General features: G+C 36.2%; 2 protein-coding genes across 4 annotated transcripts; one reads left to right on the top strand and one right to left on the bottom strand.

The window, feature by feature from the left end:
• Positions 1–311: 311 nt before the first annotated feature.
• On the top strand, positions 312–5,247 carry ptgr2 (prostaglandin reductase 2). Its single transcript, XM_058749417.1, has 9 exons — positions 312–464; positions 593–711; positions 920–1,111; positions 2,752–2,922; positions 3,718–3,927; positions 4,008–4,129; positions 4,576–4,663; positions 4,746–4,785; positions 4,899–5,247. The coding sequence occupies exons 1-9, from the start codon at positions 425–427 to the stop codon at positions 4,961–4,963; spliced, it is 1,047 nt and encodes a 348-aa protein (XP_058605400.1). The 5' UTR covers positions 312–424; the 3' UTR covers positions 4,964–5,247.
• Positions 5,248–5,823: 576 nt separating this feature from the next.
• Positions 5,824–26,650, bottom strand: tmem62 (transmembrane protein 62). 3 transcript variants are annotated; one of them, XR_009266755.1, is made up of 15 exons: positions 26,269–26,650; positions 23,586–23,697; positions 23,355–23,492; positions 21,409–21,454; positions 21,109–21,250; positions 20,890–21,014; positions 19,434–19,556; positions 19,111–19,266; positions 18,765–18,924; positions 18,227–18,340; positions 17,702–17,786; positions 17,514–17,609; positions 10,077–10,195; positions 7,217–10,003; positions 5,824–6,758 (listed from the first exon to the last, which is right to left on the bottom strand). XR_009266755.1 is itself a non-coding variant. In XM_058749680.1 (14 exons), the coding sequence occupies exons 1-14, from the start codon at positions 26,443–26,445 to the stop codon at positions 9,683–9,685; spliced, it is 1,914 nt and encodes a 637-aa protein (XP_058605663.1). In that variant the 5' UTR covers positions 26,446–26,650; the 3' UTR covers positions 5,824–9,682. The 3 variants fall into 3 exon arrangements, 2 of the variants coding, with proteins under 2 accessions (XP_058605663.1, XP_058605664.1); XM_058749680.1 differs by having other exon boundaries at positions 5,824–10,003; XM_058749681.1 differs by lacking the exons at positions 23,586–23,697; positions 26,269–26,650 and adding an exon at positions 21,545–21,584 and having other exon boundaries at positions 5,824–10,003; positions 23,355–23,486.
• Positions 26,651–26,663: the final 13 nt, after the last annotated feature.

Below are 26,663 nucleotides of genomic sequence, written 5' to 3'. Positions count from 1 at the left end.
ATATCATTTTAATAAAACATGCAAAAACGCTTCAATCAAAAGATTAAAATGAATTGTAGAATTTTTTTAAGTAAAATGAGTTTAAATGACTTTAGAACTATTTTGGAACTAACATGGAATTACAGTGATTCTGCTTATTATTGTTATGATGTTTTTAAATGTTAATGTTCATTTAGTAATAAAATGAACCGGTTCTTAGAAATTAACTGTTCAAAGGAACCGATTCGCGAGTCTGAATTCCCATCATCACAACACATGCGACCAGAGCTTTAAAGCTCATGCAGCCAATCAGACGAGCTCCTGCGAGTCATGTGATTATTTCAGGAAGAAATGCAGGCGTTGCAAGCAAAATTTTTGAGAGTTGCATTATAAATAACTACAAGTTTTTTTTTAATAAAAACATTAAGTAGTAAAAGAAGGGAGAATGTTAAATGTAAAAAGAGTTGTGTTGCACTCTCGACCAGGTAAGCCATGTTGACGAATTTGCTAGTTTACAAATCATTCACAACAGTAGTCCAATAATCATAGATATTACTGTGCCGCATGTTTCTCCAGAACTTAATTGAATGTTTTTGCCCCTAAATATGATTAGGCAAAAATGGTCATCCGGTTCCAGAGAATTTCCGCGTAGAGGAGATTATGAAATCACCCGAGCTTAAAGAAGGACAAGTGTTAGTCCGCACACTCTTCCTCTCAGTTGACCCTTACATGGTGAGATGACCTTACTTGTGTTTATCATTGAGGTTTCATAAAGGAAATTCACGAAATCCATTCATTTCATGTGGGAAATACAGTATATTTCACTATATTCATATAGTAAATATTTCCTTCATGAAATCTCAACCTATAATCAATATACTACCAGGCATTAACTTATTCACTCATGCATTAAACAATGTTAACACCAATCTTAATGCAGCGTTGTCGCATGAACGACGATACTGGAGCTGACTACCTGTTGCCATGGAGATTAGAGGAGTGTGTGGATGGAGGTGGAGTTGGTATAGTGGAGGCCAGCAAGAATCAGGCATTATCTGTGGGCACTACTGTCACCTCCTTCAACTGGCCTTGGCAAACCTATGATGTGATGGATGGCAGCCTTTTGCAAAAGGTGTAGTGTTCATTTTGGCTAGTTTGAATAAATAGTCTTAATGTATATGGATAGGAGGTGTGTATGGATATGTACAGTGCCGTGAAAAGGTTTTTGCCACCTTCCTGTGTTTTAAATTTTTTGCATATTTGTCACACTTAAAAGATTCAGATCATCAAACAAATTTTAATATCACACAAAGATAATGCGAGTAAATACAAAATGCAGTTTTTAAATTATGATTTCATTTATTAAGGGGAAAAAGCAGTCCAAACCTACCTGGCCCAACGTGAAAAATTAATTGCCCCCTCCTATTAAATCATGAAAGAACTGTGATTAACCACATTATTTTAGAAAACGGAGTTAAATTTCACTAGCCAAACCCAGGCCTAATTACTGAAATCACCTATCAATAAAACCTGTCTGACAAAGTAAAGCATGTTTAAAGAGCAACACATCATGCCGCAATCTAAAGAAATTTAAGAACAGATGAGAAACAAAATAGTTGACATGTATCAGACTGAAAAGGGTTATAAAGCTATTTCTAAGGCTTTGGGACTCCAGCGAACCACGGTCAGAGCCATTATCCACAAATGGAGAAAACTCGGAACAGTGGTGAACCTTCCCAGGAGTGGCTGTCACCCAGAACAACATCTAAAGAACTGCAGGCCTCACTTGCCTCAATTAAGGTCAGTGTTCATGATTCAACAATAAGAAAGAGACTGGGCAAAAATGGCATCCATAGGAGAGTTCCAAGGCAAAAGCCACTGCTGACCAAAAAGAACACATAGGCTCGTCTCACATTTGCCAAAAAATATCTTGACTATCCCCAAGACTTTTGGGCAAATTTTCTGTGGACTGAGACAAAAATGTTACTTTTTGGAAGGTGCATGTCCCGTTACATCTGGCGTAAAACCAACACAGCATTTCATAAAAAGAACATCATACCAACAGTCAAACATGGTAGTGGTAGTGTGATGGTCTGAGGCTGCTTTGCAGCTTCAGGACCTGGACGACTTGCCATAATTGATGCAACCATGAATTCTGCACTCTATCAGAAAATCCTGAAGAAGAATGTCCGGCCGTCAGTTTCTGACCTCAATCTCAAGCACACTTGGGTTATGCAGCAGGACTATGATCCCAAACACACCAGCAAGTCCACCTCAAACAAAATTAAGGTTTTGGAGTGGCCAAGTCAATGTCTGGGCTTAAATCCAATTGAGATGCTGTGGCATGACCTTAAACAGTCCATTCATGCTCTCAAACCCTCCAATGTGGCTTAATTAAAACAATTCTGCAAAGAAGAGTGGGCCAAAATTCCTCCACCGCGATGTGAAAGACTCGTTGCCAGTTATCGCAAACGCTTGATTGCATTTTTTGCTGCAAAGGGTGGCACAAGCAGTTATTAGATTTGGGGGGCAATTACATTTCACATAGGGCCAGGCAGGTTGGGACAGCTTTTTTCCCTTAATAAATGAAATCATTATTTAAAAACTGCATTTTACATTTATTCAGGTTATCTTTGTGTAATATTAAATTTGTTTGATGATCTGAATCATTCAAGTGTGACAAATATTTAAAAAAAAAAATAAATAAAATAAAAACTGGAAGGGGGCAAAAACTTTTTCACACCACTGTATGTGGTGTACTCGTTCTTGCAGGTTGACCCAGAGATGGTCGATGGTCACCTGTCGTATGTTCTAGGAGCGGTGGGCATGCCTGGCCTCACTGCACTTTTAGGTGTGAGAGAGAAGGGTCATGTGACTCCAGGAAGCCACCAGACGATGGTCATCAGTGGAGCAGCTGGAGCTTGTGGGTCGTTTGCTGGACAGGTAATATGAAATCGGTCTGTTCTCAATGGAAATATTTAGTTTTGTCAACATTTTAGATGCATTTGAAAAGGGTTATTATAAATTAACTTTTAATATTTAGGCTTGCTAACAGATTTTTCATTTGATGCTCATTTTTTGTTTGGACTGTTAATTTATTGAAAAAAAGGTAACACTTTAGTATAGGGACCAATTCTCACTATTAACTAATTGCTTATTAGCATGCCTATTATTAACATATAATCATTTATTATTGCTTAGAAAAAAGCAATGACACAGTTTTGCAAAAATATTTTGTATAGCAAATCAAAGTCATTTGGTGCTATCAACATGGGGGAAAAAAACATAAAAAAGGAAATTATACATAGACAGGACACCTGCATGACTGTATGTCAAGTTAATAATGTTAATAATCAACCAGATCATTTAAAAGCAGACATCTTATAATAAGACAGGTTGTAAAATGGTGTGATTCCCAGAAACCTCATAATATTTATTAACATTTCAAGATTTTTTGTATAAAATATAAATCATATATACAATAAAATATAAATAATAAATATCATAATAAAAATAAAAACATTTACATTGAAAAAACTCCCCCACTTTATTTATTTATTGCTTCAAATTTTGAAAATAATTAGGAATGCCTAAAAGGATGAAATGTCTAAAATAATCTGTACATAATAATAACACACACATTGCACATAATTTGCTATTATGTTGAGTACTTAAAGTAACATTATTTGATATACAGAATGCCATGTGTGATTCTAATTTTGCTCTGTGTTGTTTAAGATCGGCAGACTGGACGGTTGTGAGAGAGTCGTGGGGATTTGCGGCTCTGACCAGAAATGCCAGGCCTTGGTAACAGAGCTGGGTTTTACAGCAGGGATAAACTACAAAAAAGGAGATATCAGCTCATCGCTGAGGGAGCACTGCCCCACAGGCATTGATATATACTTTGACAACGTAGGGGGTCCTATCAGCGATGCTGTTATATCACAGGTTCAGTATGTCCTGCCCTCAGTTTTTATGTCAGTTTCTGTGGGTCAATTGTGTTAAAGTGCAATACTCTCCCTGTGCAGATGAATCCTGGTGGTCATGTGATTCTGTGTGGCCAAATATCACAGTACAATAAGGATGTGCCTTACCCACCTCCTCTTAGTGAGGTTACCCAAGAAGCTTTGCGTCTCAAAAACATCACAAGGTACAAGAAAGAAAGAAAAAAAAAACGATTAATAATTATCATATTTTCAATAGTGTTGTCAAAAGTACCGACCGCGATACCATTCGCTACTGCAGTTTTAAAAACGTCCATTTCCCGCTAAGATTTGAGCGCCGTTGAGTGGATTCTTAAACAGCGCTGATTGGTCATTGTGTTCACGCGCTCAACAGATACATCTGTGATTGGCTTCAATGATCAATGAAGCGCTCAGTGAAGAGCGTGAAGCAATGATCATTGAAGCCAATCACAGATGTATCTGTTGAGCGCGTGAACACAATGACCAATCAGCGCTGTTTAAGAATCCACTCAACGGCGCTCAAATCTTAGCGGGAAATGGACGTTTTTAAAACTGCAGTAGCGAATGGTATCGCGGTCGGTACTTTTGACAACACTAATTTCTAACTTATTCGCACTAATTATATTCACAGGGAGAGATTTGTTGTATTGAACTACATGGAGAAGCACGAAGAAGGTCTTGTGCAGCTCAGCCGCTGGGTAAAGACAGGCCAGATAAAGGTAAATCTACCACAGTCATGTTTCCTCGCATGAAAGACGCCATAAACCTTTTTGTACACTGTATCTCCTCTTCATTTTACAGGTGTTGGAAACTGTTGTAAATGGTATAGAAAACATGGGAGGTGAGAGTTTATTATTGCTATTATTTTCTCATGTATTGAAGTGTACTTTGCATACATATTGTATGAAATGCTCATGTTTATATTAATGGATGTATGAACTATGCATATTTCAGAGGCGTTCTGCTCCATGATGACCGGAGGCAATATCGGTAAACAGGTTGTAAAAATTTCAATCTGAGTCAAACATCTGCATCTGGAGGCCTTGTGGAGGTGGTGCAGTCATTATAAATCTGGGCTGAAAAGTTACTAAAAAGGACTCTCAAAAAGACAGTTGAGGTTTCTCCAGTGGGACTGCCCCTTTAAGTGTGCTGTAAGTCATTTTGAATAAAGGCATCAGCTAAGTTGACCTCTAACATATTTTAAAAAAAAAGGCATAGTTCACCCAAAAATTAAGATTTTGTCATCATTTACTCACCCTCATGTCGTTCAAACCTGTGAGTTTTTCTTATGTTGAACATAAAAGAAGATATTTTGAAGAATGTTGGTAATCCAACAGTTGATGGTCCCCATTGACTTCCATAGTATTTATTTCTCTACTATGGAAGTCAATGGGGACCAACAACTGTTTGGTTCTTTAAAATTCTTCAAAATATCTTCTTTTGTATTCAACATAAGAAAGAAAATCTTGTCGTTCCAAACAGATTTGGAACGACAAGAGGGTAAATGATGACAAAATTGTTATTTTGGGGTAAACTATTCCTTTAATTTAAATTAAAATACATGTAATGTTTGCCTTGCTCTAAGTGTCAATTTTAAAATAAATTTAGTGTCAGTTTTTGGTAATATATAGATAGTTTCAAGCAGTGTTTTGAGGTTTGACACTGAAAATGCACATATATAGTTTAATAAGTATTTGGGGAAGAAGTCCCTTATGTTCATCAAGGCAAAAAATAGTAATATTATGATATGGTTTTATGATTTAAAATAACTTTCCATTTTTAAATATTTTAAAATGTCATTTATTCCTGTGATGGCAAATCTGATTTTTCAGCAGTCATTACTCCGGTGTCAAATGATCCTTCAGAAATCATTCTAATATGCAGATTTGCTGCTCAAGAAACTTTTTATTATTATCAAGGTTAAAAACAGTTGTACAGCTTAATATTTTTGTGGAAAAGGTGATATATATATTTTTTTCAGGATTCTTTGACTTTTCTTTCTAAAATATTTTAAGATATGAAAGTCTTGCCTTTACATGAAAAAGAAACAACAAAACATATCACAATATGAAACCCCTTTACTTTGTAGTACATAAATACAGTCAGATAAATCGATTCCAATGCAAGATGATTTAGAGTTCAGAAACATGACAAATATAAATTGAGGTAATTTCCTGTGGGAAAACATTGTCAGCTGTAAAACGGAATAAAGAATCTATTTCTTGAACATATTTTGTGGTGAAGACAATTTTTAAAAGACAATTCTGATTAAATTCCAAGTAAATATGTATTCATTGTTCGCACAAAATAAATGTTTTTGTGTCTTCCACAAAACAAATGTGAACAGCGCTTTCCGACATGAGTGGAACTACAAAAGCCATGTGACCACAGAAACCCAGAATGCCCATAAAAGAGTGCAGAACAACTGCAAGGAATATACATTACAATATCAATGTGGATGAATACAATAACATAATTAAAAAATGAAATACAGTAAACCAATTAAAACCAAATCACATTTAAGCAGATATTTTATCATCAAACATTCAAAGTCCTATTGGTTCACCACAAATCTAGATTAACATACAGAGTAAATGTGGAATCTTCTAAAAAGGTTCGTTCTCACCATCATGTGCCTTAAAACTGCAACAAAACTCTTTCAAAATAACATTCAGGGCATTGAAAGACAAACTAGAGCGGCCTATTGTTCAAGTCTTTACTTTCCTGAGAGACAACAAGAGACCTTGAGTGACCTGAAACAACAGGAATGTCAGTGAATCCACCAGAAACTCTTGTCACAGCTCTTTCTGTCACCTGTCAAGTGGATTATGAGGGCAAAAAAGACAGACCTCAGTGACAACACAGTTTCTTTTCAAACTAACTGATGGCCATTGTGTCCCTAGGTTGTTAGTGTGGTCTGCAACTGTGAAAACCAACTATAAAAGAGCTGCTTCACAACGTTTCTCTAGTAAACATGTAACAGAATTGTGCACATTTGATTATTTCCATGTGTTCAGTGTCTTCTTCTACATGCTACATTGGGATGTTCCCTTCAGCGGTCCAAAATGTCTGGCTTCAATCTTCAGCATGTGTTGAAGTGGCCATTATTAAGTGTATTAACTGTGACTGTGCAACAAACATGTTCTACATTCATGCTCATCTATATAAATATAGTGGTTTTGTCCTTTGGAATATGTATTTGAATATGTATAATCAGTTCATTGTTCTTCAAAATGAAGTTCTTAAACTGTAAAAGTGTGTATAAAACTTACAGTCGTGCAGGGAAGTGGCCACACCAAAACCTATTACACAGCTCTTCGAAATACTTAAAGGGTTAGTTCATCATCCTCATGTCGTTCCAAACCCTTTCGTTCATCTTTGAAACACAAATAAAGATGTTTTTACTGATTACTGAAAGATTTCTGTCCCTCCATTGAAAGTCCATTCCAAAAAACCTTTCCTGCTTCAAAAAGTGGTTTGCTCTCATGCATCAAGCGAGTATGGTTGGCTCTTCATTTGTGTTTTGAAGATGAACGAAAGTCCTACAGGTGTGGAAGTAATTGAGTAACTGATTACTTTCCATTTTTTGGTGAACTATCCGTTTGATTCTGACATATTCCCGTCAATGTTGGCATTCTGTGTCAACTATTTTTGTACAATGACTGCAAAACTATACAACTGAACATTGTCCAAGGCAATTTCTTGTCCCTTTTATCATGATGCAGTTTTCTTCTAGCAATAAAAAAAAATCTAAAATTTAATATTTATTTTGTTAAGTAACGGTGTAATAAATGGGATAACGTACAGTCATCTAGTCATTAGAGTTCTGATTGTCTAACCAGGGGTGTCAAATTCAGTTCCTGGAGTGCCTCTGTCCTGCAGAGTTTAGGTCTAACCCTAATTTAACACACCTGAACCAAAGTAATCAGGGTCTTCAAACTCACTAGAAACTTACAGGCAAGTGTGTTGGAGCAAAATAGGGCTGTCAGCATTCCTTGATTCAATTAGAGTACTCGATTTTTAAAAATGCTCTATTGCATTTTGCCATCCATAATCCATGAGATGCATTATTAGACCATTTACCAAGGCTACACGATATACAAAACCCATTTAAAAATCATAAAGCGTAATGCTATTGTGAATTCACATACGCTATGATTCAATTAAATATATCCGCTTTATTCACATGCGTGTAGGTTACATAAGTGCATGTCAGAGCGGTTCAGTTCACAGTAAATGCTGCTCCACACAAACTGTTATCATTTGCACACGTGGAGCATCTCAAACTCCATTTCTGCATACTGCTGAGTTTGGGTTTATTACAACGTTCATCTGGGAATGCAATGTGCGTCATTTCATCAGATTTGTAAGGTAAATCATTTATAAACTTACGCAAACGCTGGAGAATACATCTTTCTCAATATGCTAAATGTCAATCACAATTTCGAAATAAAAGTTTAAACCCTTGCTCTGAGATTTGATGTCCACATATTCAAGAAATTGTTGTAGTATTTCTGTCGTAAAGAAACGGCCAAAAATGAAAGATTAAGTGGACATTTGAATTAGATGTTGTTTGGTCAATATGTGAGTGGCGCCATCTGCAGGCATTTGTTATAATGCGTAATGTACGTTAGCTCGTTTATAATACGTTATGCATTTTAACAGTTTTGTTCAAGAAAACCATGATTACTTGGTTTTGATACTTTATTTGAAATAATTATTATTGCCTCATTGCTATTATACAGTAGTCAACATTTGAAGTGGATCAAAAAAGTTCAAAGTTGTCCTAAGACAAGAACGAATTTTTGGTTTTAGGACAACTTTGATGAAAGGTTTTGATTCTCTTCAAATGTTGACTAGTGTAATATATATATATATATATTTATATTATTTATTTTTTTAAAGTAATTTTAAAGGCTATTGTTCGCTTAGGTCTATTTTTTTACTATAAAAAAGTAATTACAATAATCCGATTACTCGATTAATCGTCAGAATAATCGACCGATTACCAAAATAATCGTTAGTGACAGCCCTAGAGCGAAAATGATATTGGCCCTCCAACAGCAGGATTGGACACCCTTGGTATAATCTGATTGGCCGAGCAGCGTTCCATACACAGTTTAAATCTGAGTGTTGCTTGGTGACATGCAAAGCTTGATGCTTTGACTTCTTTTGGAACTGCTTTCATTAGTGGTTAAAATAATTTATAGCCAATAATGACCAGTTTCATCCCTTAAATTATCCTTCACATATTATACCTTGTCTACAGGTGTAAACAATGATATCATCCCCTCTTTACAGTGTAGTTTATATGCATTAAAACAATATGAGTGTTCATATTGACTGATCAGTGGCAGTTTCATGCAGAAACACTAAGAATATCAGGCAGTCTTATTCCTTTCTTGATTGCTCCTCACAAATAAAAACAAACATAATTTGACGAGTACTGTACATAATGTGCAGTTTATCAAAGTAATAGGTACGCTTAACCACACACATCTGGACTTCAACGCTGCTTGGGTTCACAATGGCAGGAACTGGCTATAAAAAACTACCAACATGTCTTAGTATCAAAGGAGGCTCAGAACCAGGTTTGAAACGGCTCCGTCATCCACGTGTGATGCCATCATCGCTCCATATTAACTACAGACTATTTTCTCTATCCTAATGTGTAATGGCAGGGAAGAGCTTGGCACAAAACAACGATACAGGTGAAGGCCTCTCTTCAGCTATCACCGTCACGACGGCCGGTTGGTCTTGCTGCCACCGGAGAAGCTAGGAGGTGTTCCCCACCATGCCCTGTACACCAACAGCAGACCCATGAACAGGGCCCAGGAACGTACGGGAGAGAGGAAGAAGGCCAGCAGCCCGTAGGTCTCCAGTAGGAAGTAGCAAGAATAGGCCTGCCAAATCATGAGGACCAGCATGCCTGTGTGCATCGCCAGAGTCCTCCAGCTGCTGCCCGGCCGACAGAAATGTGAGCGGAAGCTGGTGCCGCGACATCTGTGGTGAAGACTCCAGCAGAGGTAATAAGTGAGAGGCATATTGAAGAAGAGCACCTGAGGATGACAGACAGCATTTTACGACTCGGCCGTTACGATCAGTATGATCTGCACCTAGATCTTGAATTACCTGTATGACTCCCACGACATAGCTAAGACCGCCTTCAAGGAAATGACCACCCACAAACACGCCAAAAGCAAAGCAGGCTCCATTGTGTCCATCAATAATTTCCCCAATGAACCATGGACCTGAAAAACCAGAAAACAAAAATGCACTGTTCTTTCTTCACAGTAATTGCAAGGACATGTTGTGACTGAGTTCATCCTGACACATCTTCACTGCGCTCCTGAGCAAACCAAGTAGGGCTACACAATTATGTTCATAATTTCCCTTGATATTGTAATCATGATTATTCATTTCGGACTGAAACCTTGTAAGTGTCACAACAAAAGTGACACCTTCAAAAATTCTGTTTCTATCAGCATCATCATTTACTCACCATCATGTCATTCCAAACCTGTATGACTTTCTTTATTCTGTGGAACATGAAGATATTTTGAAGAAAAACACCTTTGTGTTTTTTTGTCCATACACTCTCAGAAATAAAGGTACAAAAGCTGTCACTGGGGCGGTACCTTTTCAAAAGGTACACTTTTGTAGCTATTAGGTTCAAATATGTACACTTTAAGTACCAATATGTACCTTTAAAGGTACCAAAATTGACGCTTTAGGTACAAATATGTACCTTTTGAAAAGGTACCGCCCCAGTGACAGCTTTTGTACCTTTATTTCTGAGAGTGTACAATGAAAGTCAATGGGGCCCAATAAAAGTTTTTTTTTTTTATTTAATCTATTTTTGTGTTTCACAGAAGAATTAGTTATAATAAATTTAAGTTTATAATGTGACAACGTGAGGATGAATACATTCTCAGCTAAATTTTCATTTGGGTGAACGATCCCATGTGAATGACCCATATAGAGCTGAATGTAACTTCAGACTAGGCCTGTCATGATTCCTCGATTCAATTCAAGGACTCAATTTTAAAAAAAATCCTCGACTGCATTTTGCCTGTGTCGACTAACCGTAAAAATGGCGCATTCCCCGGAGAAGAATCCATAACACATTATTAGTCCGTTTTCCAAGGCTCCATAATCAAATCTGTCAAACGATTAATCGCATCCAAAATAAAAGTTTTTGTTTATATAATATATGCATGTGTGCTGTGTATATATATTTATTATGTATATATAAATACACACAGCACACATGCATATATTATATAAACAAAAACTTTTATTTTGGATGCGATTAATCGTTTGACAGCACTATATTAAACATTTAAAAATCATTATAAAGCATAATGTTATTGTGAATTAACAAACACTACAATTTAATTAAATAAATCTGTGTGATGCAGGTTTAATATATGTGCTTGAATTATTTATACGCGTGTAGGTCACGTATGTGCGTCTTGGAGCGGCTCTGTTCGCAGTAAATGCTGCTCCACAAAAACTGTTATCATTTACAGTGAGGCAAAAAAGTATTTAGTCAGCCACCAATTGTGCAAGTTCTCCCACTTAAATTTCATCATAGGTATACCTCAACTATGAGAGACAAAATGAGAAAAAAAAAATCCAGAAAATCACATTGTAGGATTTTTAAAGAATTAATTGGTAAATTCCTCGGTAAAATAAGTATTTGGTCACCTACAAACAAGTAAGATTTCTGGCTCTCACAGACCTGTAACTTCTTCTTTAAGAGGCTCCTCTGTCCTCCACTCGTTACCTGTATTAATGACATCTGTTTGAACTTGTTATCAGTATAAAAGACACCTGTCCACAACCTCAAACAGTCCAACTCCAAACTCCACCATGGCCAAGACCAAAGAGCTGTCAAAGGACACCAGAAACAAAATTGTAGACCTGCACCAGGCTGGGAAGACTGAATCTGCAATAGGTAAGCAGCTTGGTGTGAAGAAATCAACTGTGGGAGCAATTATTAGAAAATGGAAGACATACAAGACCACTGATAATCTCCCTCGATCTGGGGCTCCACGAAGATCTCACCCGTGGGGTCAAAATGATCACAAGAACTGTGAGCAAAATCCCAGAACCACACGGGGACCTAGTGAATGACCTGCAGAGAGCTGGGACCAAAGTAACAAAGGCCTCAAATCCTGCAGCGCCAGACGTGTCCCCCTGCTTAAGCCAGTACATGTCCGGCCCGTCTGAAGTTTGCTAGAGAGCATTTGGATGATCCAGAAGAGGATTGGGAGAATGTCATATGGTCAGATGAAACCAAAATAGAACTTTTGGTAAAAACTCAACTTGTCGTGTTTGGAGGAGAAAGAATGCTGAGTTGCATCCAAAGAACACCATACCTACTGTGAAGCATGGGGGTGGAAACATCATGCTTTGGGGCTGTTTTTCTGCAAAGGGACCTGGACGACTGATCCGTGTAAGCGAAAGAATGAATGGGGCCATGTATCGTGAGATTTTGAGTGAAAACCTCCTTCCATCAGCAAGGGCATTGAAGATGAAACGTGGCTGGGTCTTTCAGCATGACAATGATCCCAAACACACCGCCTGGCAACGAAGGAGTGGCTTCGTAAGAAGCATTTCAAGGTCCTGGAGTGGTCTAGCCAGTCTCCAGATCTCAACCCCATCGAAAATCTTTGGAGGGAGTTGAAAGTCCGTGTTGCCCAGCGACAGCCTCAAAACATTACTGCTCTAGAGGAGATCTGCATGGAGGAATGGGCCAAAATACCAGCAACAGTGTGTGAAGACTTACAGAAAACGTTTGACCTCTGTCATTGCCAACAAAGGGTATATAACAAAGTATTGAGATGAAATTTTGTTATTGACCAAATACTTATTTTCCACCATAATTTGCAAATAAATTCTTTAAAAATCCTACAATGTGATTTTCTGGATTTTTTCTTCTCATTTTGTCTCTCATAGTTGAGGTATACCTATGATGAAAATTACAGGCCTCTCTCATCTTTTTAAGTGAGAGAACTTGCACAATTGGTGGCTGACTAAATACTTTTTTGCCCCACATGTGTAGAGCGTCTCAAACTCCATCTCTGCATATTGTTATGAGTTTGGGTTTTTTATAACATTCATCTGGGAATGCAACTTGTGCCATTTCCTCACATTTGTAAGGTAAATCATTTATAAACTTATACAAACACAGGAGAATACATCACTATCTTTCTCAATACGCTAACTGTCAATCGCGACTGCAAAATAAGGAAATTACAGTGGCTGTAGCATTTCTGTTGTAAAGAAATGGCCAAATATTAAAGATTAAGTGGACACCTGAATTAAATGTTTAGTCAACATTAAAGACAGATTAGATCACGCAGTGAAGTGTAAAAACAAACGTCAGGCCGTTGGCGCCTTCTGCAGGCATTTGTTATAATGAGCAATGTACGTTAGCTCTATTGTTTAGAATACATTATGTTAACAGTTTTGTTTAATAAAATCATGATTACTTGCTTTTGATACTTTATTTGAACTAATTATTATTGCCTCATTGCTATTATACATGTAATTTAAGTCATTTTAAAGGATATTGTTCACTTAGGTCTATTTTTATTCCTACAAAAAAAAAAACCATAATTATCTGATTACTCGATTAATCGTCAGAATAATGAGCAATTGCTCGATTAAAATATCAGAATAATCGACTAATCACTCGATTACCAAAATAATCGTTAATGACAGCCCTACTTCAGACTCTCCTATGGATTTTGTACATGAAAATTGGTATTTGTTTATCTAGATGTTTTCAAAATAGTCTTAGGCTCAAAGGCATGTAAAAAACTGTTTTTAATTTTCTTTTTGCTCAAAAATGACCCAGACCAAACATGAGGGTTAAAACACGCTCATTTAGACTGGCTGAGAATATCGATTGGTATATTCACCGTTGCTCTCATGTCTGTTATTGGTTTCAATGCTCAAACAAAAAGAAGAAATTGAATACTGTAATTGGCACTTTCACTATTTTATTTGAATTTTATTAGATTACCTATGCAGCCTTAAAGGGATCATAACACACACAGTTTCACCCAATCTCATGTTAATCTTGAGTACCTATAGAGTAGTATTGCATTTGCATCCTTCATATCTCCAAAAAGCCTTTAGTTTGATCATATTTATGAAAGAAAGATACAGCTTTACGCTTCTCTCCGAAAAAAGCGAGAAGGGTATAACTGTAACCTGTGGAACTCCAAAACGGGGTGGGAACTCCAAAATAGGGCGTGGCTATTGGAACATTTTTTCCGTCTAAAGTATTGTGGTCATGGATAAAAAAAAAAAATAAGCATGAAACCAAAATTTAAAAACGCAAGTAAAAATATATTGCACAAAATTTTAAAATGAAAGCAGATTTTTTCAGAATAGCAAACAATGGTCACGGATCAAAAGATAATAAGCATAAATCAAAACTTTAAACACATTTAAAATCATATTGCACAAAATTGAAATATTAATGAAAAATTATTGATTTTCTGCTCATATTTTTATTTTTTGTATGCTTATGCTGTTTTTCCTTTCGCTCGTTTCCACATTCTGTGCTTGCTTTCCCAAATGTTACGGTTAGAGTTTCATGTAAATCAGGGTGGGTCTAAGCATCATCACTGGTCTACTAGTTCTTGATTGACAGCTCCTCTTCAGCCAATCAGTCGAAGAGGGGCGTTGAAGTCTCTCCAGTGCGCCTCATTAGCTGCCGAAGCTACTCAGCTGGAGTAACATCTTTCCATACAGGACATCGTTATGTGTGTCTGTCTGTCACTGTTGTACGCCTACCTGGCGATCCGTTAACGTTAAATGAGTAAATTGATAAATTAATTATAAATGAATGTAGTATTTTTGCATTGACTAGGCTAGATTTGACTACTGATCAGTGAAAACGACAGTATTACAGAGGAGACAGCTACAGAGGCCAGGTGGATTTGATATACACAATGATTCATTTGGATATTGTGTTTATTTTCATATATAATTGCATAACACTGTCATAATGTCATTCTATCTTCAGAGTGAATCATTAAATCATTCGTTGAAACGGCGGATTCGTTCAGTGAGGAAATAAAGTGAATCATTTTATAATATAATTTTATAATTACAATATAAAGTTCTACTGTGGCTTTGTTTGGACTCTTCGTCGAAATACAGCAAAATGAGAAAATAGACTACGTATTTAACTTACTCAAATTTACTTCTTGTTACTTGATTTTACACTATAGTTCAATAAACATTTGCAATGGTGCTGAAAACAACACTCTTCCTCATGTGATATTGCTTAACTGTATGCCATTTTAACATAAAATGTGATAAATCTTACAAAACCAACAACAACCAATGACATACTGTACATGAAAGACAAAGCTGCAAATCTGAGCGGAAAAAATGCACATAACAAAATAAGAAAAATATTGCAATCACGAGTGGGCAATATTATCACTATATGAGAATTTATATATATATATATATATATATATATATATATATATATATATATATATATATATATATATATTAGGCAATAGTTGTTTTATTAACACTAACAAAGAAGCAAATTACAAGATAAATAGAGATATAAATTTTCATTTTTCATACATTAGGTTTATTTAACATGTTATTGGTGTAGACGTTTGCGCATGAGCATTCTTTTTTAAAATGTTTTTGTTTACTAAAACAGCTGTTATTAAATCTGACCTACAGAAAATATTATTATTAATGTGCTTTAGTGTGTATTTAAGCAATAAATGTAAATTTTCTCTGCAACATTTTTATTTATACTTTTATAGGCTATATGCACAAATTAAATTACTGGTTTTATGTCTCAATCCTTTAAAAAGAACCAGGAATCACTGTACTATATTAGGCCTACTGATTTTAGATTTTTAGTAATTTTTATAGTCTTTAATATATAAAAGAAATATTTAAATCACAGAGAAAGTCTCTTTTACTCATTAAAAGTGCTCACGTATCTATTGCACAGATTTACAGCTCTGAGTGATTTAATATTCGATAGTTATGCAGGTCTATATGGCTACAACGATCAAGTGTTAATAACTGAATCTAAATTCATCCCGTACACAGATTACAACACGCACACACACACAATGAGGTTGAGGATACATAAATAATTGGAGTTTTAATATCTGATGTCACGGACACTTATTTACTATAAGATAGGAACCTTTAAAAACTGTAAGAGAATCAATATAGGCTGAAATATTTTATTAAGATATAAACAAGGAAACATTGAGCCTGCCATGAAAACATTTTATTAGCATTTTATAACCTACAAGTTTGTGACGCATTGAGCAACTTTGGCTATAACTCATCTCTTTAAACAACAAAAAACGGTTGCGCGTTAAAACGTAAAATCAGCCCCTTATGTTCGTGTTTGTCCATCTCTAAAATAGCCTACAGTAAATTATCATAATTTGCGTAAAAAATCCCAACTTAGTGCTGATCCGCGGCCTGCCGATCCTCAAGGAAATATGAATGAAGCGCTGTGAATTCCCAAATGTGAATGAGGTGCTGTCATCAAGAGTTTATTTGTAAACAATGACTTCATCTGACTAAAATTACCATTGTTACTAAACAGATAATATTTAAGATAGGCCTATGATTCTAGAGTTAGCACATAATAGTTCTGTAATATGGCCAAATTAAATATAAAATCGTACACAAAGGAATGTGCATGCTCGGGTCTACACCAATAAGATTTGCCATGTTATAAACCAATGGAATTGGGGGTGGGCGGAGCGACAGGTGTTGCCCCGCCCCAATCGTCCAGATTGCACTCTGGAGTACTTGGACTTAGGCGAGCCAGGCACATAACAGTGACTTTGAGAGACCGGTGAATACAGTGGGTGCTGCCTTTCGTGATGTGACAGTAGGTAAATAAATATAGGCGAATATAATAGCGACGGGTCGCTAGGATGGCTCATTTAACATTAACGGATCGCCAGGTAGGCGTACAACAGTGACAGACAGACACATATAACGATCCGTTAATCCCACAGCTGATTCTAAAGATTTTATTGGTTGTGTCCATTAGTGTTAATTTAATTTCCTACACTATGCTACAAAAAATGCTAACCCCTAAACCTACCCCACACCTGACCCTAACCTTAACTGGACAATGGCACCTTTTTAATTACACCCAGAATCACTACCCATACCCTGCGAATTTCAAGCCCAGGGATGCCCCCGTTGCTTAAAGGGGGCATAACACACACAGTTTCTCCCAATCTCATGTTAATCTTGAGTACCTATAGAGTAGTATTGCATCCTTCATATCTCCAAAAAGTCTTTAGTTTTGTCATATTTATAAAAGAAAGATACAGCTCCTGGATAATTTATATAATTATCTATAATATAATAATTGTGTCATTATCACTCATTCTCTCTTCTGAATGGTCAGATGGAAAAAAATACTCTCTGTATAAAAAAAAAGATTACAGGCCTTCTGCAGTGGTAGTTTAAGTCATTATGTTCCATCAATTCGTGAAACTGTTCAAGTGGTGTCAGGCGGTGACTTACCTAATGCTGTACACAGGTTGAACAGCAGCAGAGAATAGAAGAACGTGTTGCTTTTACTGACAAGATGCAGAGACGTCCACGCTTGAGAAGACAATCCTGATGGATTATAAGAGTATATAGAGTCAAGTGTCAATTATGCTCATGTAGACCATTTATATTCAGTTATAATGACAGGACAACAGAAATACCTCTTGTAGAAGATACGGGCATAAATCTGAAGAGCACAAGCCCAGCAAGGTTTAGAAATACTATGCCCACAAAGGCAATCCGTGCCTGTGGGAACACACACACACACACACACACACACAGTCACTGAGATGCATATAATATTCATTAACAGTAAATTATTAACTATAAACGTTTTAATGTACTTTTGTGGTAAATGTGTTTTATGTAGAGATTTTATTGTTGTATTCTTATCCCAGACAGACTTTCAATCTTATAAAAATGCACTATAATATATTAATTATTCCATGTTTAAAGCTATGATAATTTAAAGGGATAGTTCACCCAAAAATGAAAATTCAGTCATTAATTACTCACAAAAATACCTTAATTTGTGTTCCAAAGATGAACAAAGGTCTTACGGGTTTGGAACGACATGAGGGTGAGTAATTAATAACAGAATTTTCAACTGATGAGTGAAGTAAACAGCTATTTCAGTATTTATTGTGAGATCAATTTTTCACGATGACTTGGTTTCATTTTCATACCAGTATGTAGTGGTCTGTAAGGAGGATGAAGGACTGCATGAAGCCGAAGCTGGGAGTGAGGTCTTCCTCCAGTGTGAATTGCTGCTCTCGCACTTTTGAGCGACCTGCAGAGTCCTGGGACAGCGAGACAGAACAAGTGAGAAAAGCTCACACTGTGCCATTTTCTTAAAGTAACAACACAACCATTTCTATATATTTAAATAAACAAACAATTGCTATGTGATTGCTAAGGTTCTGAGTGGTTGAACCACGTTGCTTTGTAGTCCTAGGCTGTTCTGGAGAGTGTTACTTAGCGGTTGCTAAGGTTTTCTATGTGGTTTTAAGCATGCTGTTGTTCAGTTTTCTGGTTGGTTGCTGAAGTCCATCTCTATAATATTCTGGTCTCCAGATATTACTCTTACAAAGTCTACAAGACCAGGCAGAAACTGTTTAGAAGAGCAACAGCACACCTCTTCTAAATAAGCCACGTGATTTGAGGAAAGAGTGACAAATGATGTTTAATACAAGAGCAAAATGATTTGTTCAAATCATTACCTACCTCCACGTTAACTCTGATAGTGTGCAGTCCAGTAGTGTATAGCGTTGGGTCCCATTGCAGCACGTATAAAGGGCCCCCTGCGCTAATCGCTTTCCCCAGTGAAACTCCATTCACATTCACATGCACAGCTGTGATTGGAGATTCAGAAAAAGCCAGGATCCTATAGAACCGACACATGGCACATTGAGCAATTAGTGCAACCTCAAACTATGACATTCTTGGTAGGACAGAACAAGACAAGCGTGCAGGAAATAAACATAAACGTGAGGTTTGGATGAGAGACGATAATGTTTCACAAGTCAATGTCTGAGCGCTTGAAGGTTCAAGAGGACACACACAGAGACACCTGATGTGCGTGGAACTGCGGATACGACCCAGAGGCTCCACTCCTGGGTGCAGGTACTGGGCGTCTTTGGGATTGGTGATCAGCACAGCTGGCCAGTCCTCAAACGTCACGTCAGTGAAACTAAGCAGGTCATGGTCAAAAGCCAATATCCTGTACCTGAACCAAGGGAGAACTTCGTGTCACTGCATTTTTATTAGAGCTAGGGCACAACGATATGTCTTCCTCATATATCAGCGGTTGTTCTTGTATTTGCTAACACAGTCAGCTATATTTACATCATGCAGCATTCCCTTGAGTGTGGGCCTCGTTCTTTGTGAACTTACCTGCGGTTGTCCATCCAGTCTCCCAGCTCTAACTCCAGCGTGCCTCCTTGATGTCGACTGTGCAGTACCGGCATGAAGCCTCCTAGTGTATGTAGGTGCCCACACAAATACGCCACGGCAGTACTGTAAAAAACAATGGACAAAATTTGAGATTCAGCAGAATATGATGAATATTATAAGATGCAATCTAATGCCGCTTGTAAGCATTAGCATTATTCTCTACAAGTGTTTAACAGAACTGAATATGACATTATTATTACAGCATTTCAGACCAGAATTCATGCTAGAGAATCATGTTCTAGGGTTTAGATGTAGGTCAGATGGCCAAATAGACATCGGATTTAGAATGACATTTGAAAAGTGGCCCAAATCGAGTCGCAGTCTCAGATGGCACAGTCACAGACCATCCAGAGGTCACTGACTGATTCTGATTCATACTGCACACAAAAATTGTAAGTTCTTTTCCTAATTTGCAACATAGATGGAGTTTTTTTGGTTTTTTTTTTTTAAATCACAAAGAAACCAGTGGCAACAAAGTTTAAATAAACACTGGAAAGTTTAAGAGGTTAATAGAATGAAATATTTGAAAAAATAAAAATTTGGTTAGTAGCAAATATATATATATATTTTTTTTACGCATGTGAAATAATTTGTATTCTTACTTTTGTACGGACAGAAACAAAAGTCTATATATGGTCTATATATATCAAAGTCTAATTTAGTTTTTTTTTGTGTGTGTATTCATTACAATCTTTTGTAGAGACTTGATGCTGTAATTAAAAATATTTAATTATATTAAACTAGACCACCGTTCAAAAGTTTTTTTGAAGAAGAATTAATACATTCATGAAGGATGCATTAAATTGATCAGTGACTGTAAAGACTTTTACATTATTTCAAAAGATTGCTACCTAAAAAATGCTGTTCTTTGGAAAGTATCAAAGAATCAGTTTCCACCAAAAACATTAATAAGAAATGTTTTAAATGTTTTTGAGCGTCAAATCAGCATATTAGAATGATTTCTGAAGGATCATGTGACACTGAAGACTGGAGAAATGATGCTGAAAATTCAGCTTTTTAAAAATATATTAGTATAAACAGTTAAAAATCTTATCGACCCCAAAACTTTGAACAGTAGTCTTTTTTAAATACATTTTTAATACACAATTTATATTATAATTTTTACATGGACTAAACCTCACAAATTCTATAAACATTTTAAGTTGTTTTCTAATGTTTTCAGTATAGTCATATATATAAATTTGGCACTGTTATTTAATTATTTTTTTCTAATTTTTTAATTATTGCTGGTCCTTTATTGTAATATAATCTAATTTCAGATAAACCAACCCCTAACAGAACAGTTGTTGGTCACTTTATATGCTGGTCACATGCTCTCTTCCTGTCTAAGTGAGCTGTTATTGGCGGACAGTGGGGAAACAAGATTTTTCCAAACCTCATGAGCTCTCGGATTCCAGGGAAGGGGGAGATGACAGTAGATGTAGTATAATGTCCAAACCAGATGGACTTGTTACTGCTCAGACTCTCCTCTCTAAAGGTCGCCAACATGTCCATCTGAGTCTATGGGGAACATCACATTTCAGTCCAAGGGAAATGTTTTCATCGCATGTTTTCATCACATTTACATAAGCGAAGCTAAAATAATCTCTCCTACCTGACTGATAATTCCAAAGAAGTTATAGGGCCGTTTGGGTCCAGGGGTCAGAGTGGCATCGGCACAAATGAAAGAGTAGTTCCCAAAAGGAGTTCTGTGTATGTAGTGGAAGGATCCAACTTTCTGATTGGCAGAGTATTTCCTAAGTATTCAGCAACGGAGATAAATCAGACAAAATTTCTTCCCAATAAGACCATTAAATGTGCATTAAAGAGGATTTTTTAAATGTCGACTTTAATATCTGAACCTTCTTGGAACTTTATAGCCATTCTGTTTTGCATTCGTAATATTTGTACAGACCTGTAATAATTGTTCACGCTCTCCAGCGAAATAATATTAAAGGCATCTGAGGAGACAAGAGGAAAATATAAATCAAGATTTCCTGGAAATGGAAGAAGAGCGTTGACAAAATAACTGATAATGGAGCTCTTATTACATGTCTGGCAGCTTTCGTAATGTAACACCTGTTACAGGACCTGTGGGGAAATGGGATAATGGGAATAGAGGAAAAATGATATGTGAGCTATGGGAGTTCATTAGAGATGTTCATTAGCCTCCACCGATGGAGTCTTCATAGCTAAATATTAATATAATAATATCAGATGAAACACAGCTGCTGCACAAAGAGATTCATATATATTTAATCTGTTCATAGTAAATCTCATTGGTCCAAATCCTCCATCTGTATATTAAACAACAAATGTGTTTTGATTAGCTGTGATTCTGTTGTGCTGCAATGCATTTTGTTTTAGCGTGGATTTGTCATTGGAAACTTAACGTGTCACACCCAGCCGGTTGTAAAAAGAGGCTTAAAGGGATATATGCCAGTAGAGATATGGCGAAATATAATTCTTACAGTATAATGACTTAAATTTCAGTCTGTTTCTCACGCAAAGCTATCAAATAGCTTCTGAAGAATTGAAATGTAGTGCATGAGTACTTTTATGGCATATTTTTGAAGCTTTACAGTCTGATTCAGCAACCAATTGTATGGAAAAGAGCAGCATGAACATTCATCTAAATATCTCCTTTTGTGTTTGACAGACAAAAAGAAAAAAAAAAAATCATACGTTTGGAATGTGTATCTGAGGATCAAATGAATAACTTACACTTAAATAAAAATGATTATGGTTGCCATTGTAACAAAGTGAAATTAAATAAGTTGAAGTACTAAAATTACTAAAAATTAAAAACTAAAATAAAAATTTAAATAAAAACTAACAAAAATTACAAAAGCACAACAAAATTATTAAAACTTTAACAATACAATGAAAATATAAAAATAAAAGCTAATTCAAAATATGTATAAATTCTATAACACTATATAAATAATAACGCAGAAATTTCATTTTTGGGTGAACTATTCTTTTAAATCAAGACAGGAAACTGGAGGAGTAATGATAAACAGCCTCATGATTGCAAAGTTGTTATTAATCCACTAAAGTTTGTTCTGTGTCACAACAAGCCAGCAATATCCTGTTTAATAGAGCTGGGCTTCATTTCAAGTCATTAGTGTGACATAAGAGTGTCCAGCTGTCTTCATTCAATGTCCTTTAATTGTTTTATAGCCAACAGACACTGGGACAAAGACAAACAATTATTTGTCCCTGACCAACAGTGACGTGCAAAACGGAAGCTTATTTCTGGTCTTTATTTAGCTCTCCCACCCAAACCTTCAGATGCTTGCATTATGATTTCAGGAGAAAACTGACATTAGAAAACAAAGATAAAGCGTGTCATTTTTGTCATGTTAAAATATTTTTTTCCTATCCCACTGTAATATGCAACTATATGTGGGCTCCATTCATAAAGTGTGTAAACACTTCATTTGAGCCTGACACAGCAACATTGGCTCAACCAATGGTGTGATTTTGGGGCGGGGCTATCTTATCTAAGTGATCAACACAATTTTATTTCATTGTGCAACTGTTTTACGTTTTGGCGAATTGGTGACTAATTCGTACGAATTCATATAAATAAATTTGTAAATTTTTGTACAATCTGCTTCTTTAAAGGTGGATTTTCATGCTTACTTTTTTCTAAAAATCGTAAATTTTCATAAGCTTCACATCATACAAAACCATAAAAATAAATAAATAAATAAATAAATCACTACCTCTTTTATAGTTATGTTACACCACAAATTCGGGTTTGAGTGTTTAAGTATACCTGTTTGACAGTGATCGATATTTTCAAAACTCCAGGCCTTGAAAATCATCATTTAAAATAATAATAATAATAATCACCATGGTTTCCTCGAATGTCAATCCATTTAGTCCGTTCCAGCACTCGTGATCTTTTAAGGACGTTGTGGTAGGCCTGCCACTCCACTTCATGTTGAAGAGAGCCCATTTTACTCTCAGTCTTCGCATCTGTTAAGTCCCCTGTTAAATAAAGTCAAAATGTGGGTTTGTGTTGCAGGCATGTATAAAATCTAATTTGACTATGCATACAGTAAGTAATGTATAGCAGCTCACCTGTGGCCAGCACAAGATCAGGTTTTATCACATCAATAGTGTCACTACAGAACTTTTCGAAGTCTGGAATGCGCCTGGGATCGCGGAAACGACTGATATGGATGTCGGAAACCTGCACAGAGGAATCAGCATGTTTAGAAATCAGCTAATAATGAGGTTTCACACAGGCCTGTTTGTACTGAACAGAGTGTTGAAAATCTCACACATAAAACTCCCCTATTTATAGAGCAAGTGTCACTGGAATATCAGAGGAGGCATCTCTTATGTGCAAGTCAGTACACAGCTGAAGGTTTCATGTTTTATCATCCAAACTAGTGTTGTCACGGTACCAAAATTTCAGTATTCGGTACCGATACCAGTCAAAATCCACGGTTCTCGGTACCAATTTCGGTACCACATGCTAATAAAAAAAAACACACTATTTTTAATAATAAAGTCAAGCAAAAAAAATTTTTTTACAAAAATCAATGCCATTCTTTATACTTTATTTAAATTGTGTTTCAAGTTTTTCCGCAAGTAATAAAAGTATGAAAAACAGTAAACAAGTTTCACCCAAATTTAATTTTGTCTTTTAATTAATTAAATTTAAACACATTGAATTGTTTTGGTAAATAAAGGGATTTACTATTAAAATTTAAATATGGAAGAAATATTGTGTGATTTCTTTAAAAAATAAAATAAAAATTATATATATATATATATATATATATATATATATATATATATATATATAAAATTATATTTCTGGCACAATGTCTTTAAGATGAACTTTTATTTTGACGGGTTGCCGTGAATACCTTTACATTTCTGTGTGTAGCTATATGATATGAAGCTGGTTTTACTCAATGAAACGGTAAAATGCTCGCGAGGCGGCTCTCGGAGCAGTTCTGTAGATATTGTTTATGTATTTCTGTCCTCATTGACACGGCAGATGATGAATCACGGCGAGCGTCAGGCGCGCTTCATTGTGTGTAGTAAAAAAAAAGAAAAAAACGCGCGTCTCTGCCATTCATTCACTCACACAGAGACTCGCAAAACATGCAGGATTCATATTTGAATCGACTTTTGCGGCTTAATATTTACAGATACTAATCCACGTCGCGACTTGATTTAAGTGCAATGACCTACTTTTGATTAATTCATCCAAACTTTGACAAATTCCGTGACATTCCGTGCTAAACTGTAAATTCCGTTTTCATAACTGGATTCCGAGATTCCGTCCGCGTTTTCTGCATCGCGGAAATCATCGGGCCGTACGCGTCAAGAACCGGGTTGACCGGGTACTCGGTACCACCGGTACTTAAAAAAACCTGGTACCGTGACGTTTTCACTTTTTTAGTACCGACTTGGTACCGAAGTACCGGGTCTTTTGACAACACTAATCCAAACTATGATACTGTATACTGTATACATAACTGATGTGACAAGCTTTTTGTTTCCAGGATGTCGTACATATTTTAGATAAAAAATACCAAATGGTCTCAATATATGTTAATAAAACTGTAATTTTAGTGTGCACAAACATTTCTAATCAGAAGAATTAAAGGATGAATATGAAATATTCACACATATATCATTTTTATGACAAATAATTGGTGTGATAGTTAAATTTTTTTTTTTTAAATGTTTTACAAATTATGAAAGTCTACATCATTATGAATCAAAGAAATGTTTTAAATCATAGTTTCTTGTAGTGTTGGGTCTACACTAATTAGGTCTTCCATTTGAAAACTGTTATTATAAAAATAAGTATTCCATGCCTCTTTACAGGTCAAATCAGACTCATATTTGAAGAACCAATTATTAACTTTCCTCTTTGGTCTTTCCACATGTTAGACAGCTTTACAAACGTTATGAAAGTCTACATAACTCAAATATAATTTCACTTTTTTTTAAAGATTCAACCCTTCACGCATGCTTTTTTTTCTTTCTATGACAGTACAATTTTCCAAAAGGACTAGGAGATTTATGTGTGAAATATGCATGAACTAAAATTGTAGCTCTAATATTTTTGCCGATCATGAACTAACAGTGGAATAATAGTTATTCTAAAATAATATATTATATATACAGATTTAACTCTATGCCTATTAACAAAAATACCTTTTGCCAAAGTTGTGTCCAAGCATTCCTTAAATTTTGTAACTCAGATTGTGTTATTCTATCACAAATAGATATATTTTTGGATCCTATTAAAAAAAAATTGGATTAGTGAAAAGACCTCTTGTCGGTCTACACAATATTTTGTATTATACATATTAATATTCATACTTATCAATGAAATCAGTACCCTGCCAGTATACTAATCACTGGAAGTATGTGACATGTTTCCTCAAGAAGAAGAAAAAAAATCCTTTCAATATTTGTAACACACAAACACCATATTTCATTCATTTAATGCCTCGTCGTGACCTCAACCAATTTGTTGAGGATTCATGGTTATATACACAATACAGCTGAACTATACAAATGTCACGTTAGGGGTTAGAACATTCCGGCCTTTTCGTGCTTAAATATTTCACACAACAACCGTCTTTACTGCGCGACGAATAAATTATTATGGCAGAACGCAAAATAAAAGCCATCCCCCATCAATCACATGATCAGCCCATTGACAGACTAATGACAGTGTGGCACGTTTTTAATGACCTCTCACACACCGCAGCGTTAAAGCTCTGCTCACCTGCACGAACCAGAGCACGCTGTCCAGCCGCCCGCCGGGATACGGAGGGCCAGTCTCTCTGGACTGATGTAAACTGCGCTTCGGGTGCCAGGCGCTGTCATAGCTGTCAAACAGCCAGGAAGTGAAGCAGGCGAGCAGCAGCCCAATAATGACCAGAGCCGCGAACAGCCGGAGCATCCTGCCGAAATCACGCTGCCTTCACCGAGATCCCGTCAAGCGCTTCTCTTCTTCATGCTGGAGGACACTAATTAGGGTTTCAGACAGCCTTACATCCTCGGCTCTCGCTTCAGCGGATAGCTGCAATGGACGAGCAAATCAGCGCGCTGTAATCGCCAACATCATCCATTAGAAACTTCCGGGTGGCAGGGTCATTTCCGTAGAAAGTAAAACGATGG

The sequence above is a fragment of the Onychostoma macrolepis genome, chromosome 17 (genome assembly GCF_012432095.1).
Source record: "Onychostoma macrolepis isolate SWU-2019 chromosome 17, ASM1243209v1, whole genome shotgun sequence".
Lineage (NCBI taxonomy): Eukaryota > Metazoa > Chordata > Actinopteri > Cypriniformes > Cyprinidae > Onychostoma > Onychostoma macrolepis.
This window is presented reverse-complemented; position numbering and strand designations above follow the sequence as displayed.

Bases quoted from the DNA above. Each gene is read 5' to 3' on its own strand.
- ptgr2 (XM_058749417.1), top strand. From the start codon at position 425: ATGTTAAATGTAAAAAGAGTTGTGTTGCACTCTCGACCAG. The intron at 1,112-2,751 runs GTGTAGTGTTCA...TCGTTCTTGCAG, and splicing joins ATGGCAGCCTTTTGCAAAAG to GTTGACCCAGAGATGGTCGA. The intron at 2,923-3,717 runs GTAATATGAAAT...GTGTTGTTTAAG, and splicing joins GTGGGTCGTTTGCTGGACAG to ATCGGCAGACTGGACGGTTG.
- tmem62 (XM_058749680.1), bottom strand. From the start codon at position 26,445: ATGCTCCGGCTGTTCGCGGCTCTGGTCATTATTGGGCTGCTGCTCGCC. The intron at 23,698-26,268 runs GTGAGCAGAGCT...TCCTCTGTGCAG, and splicing joins GCGTGCTCTGGTTCGTGCAG to GTTTCCGACATCCATATCAG. The intron at 21,251-21,408 runs GTCTGTACAAAT...CTGAATACTTAG, and splicing joins AGCGTGAACAATTATTACAG to GAAATACTCTGCCAATCAGA.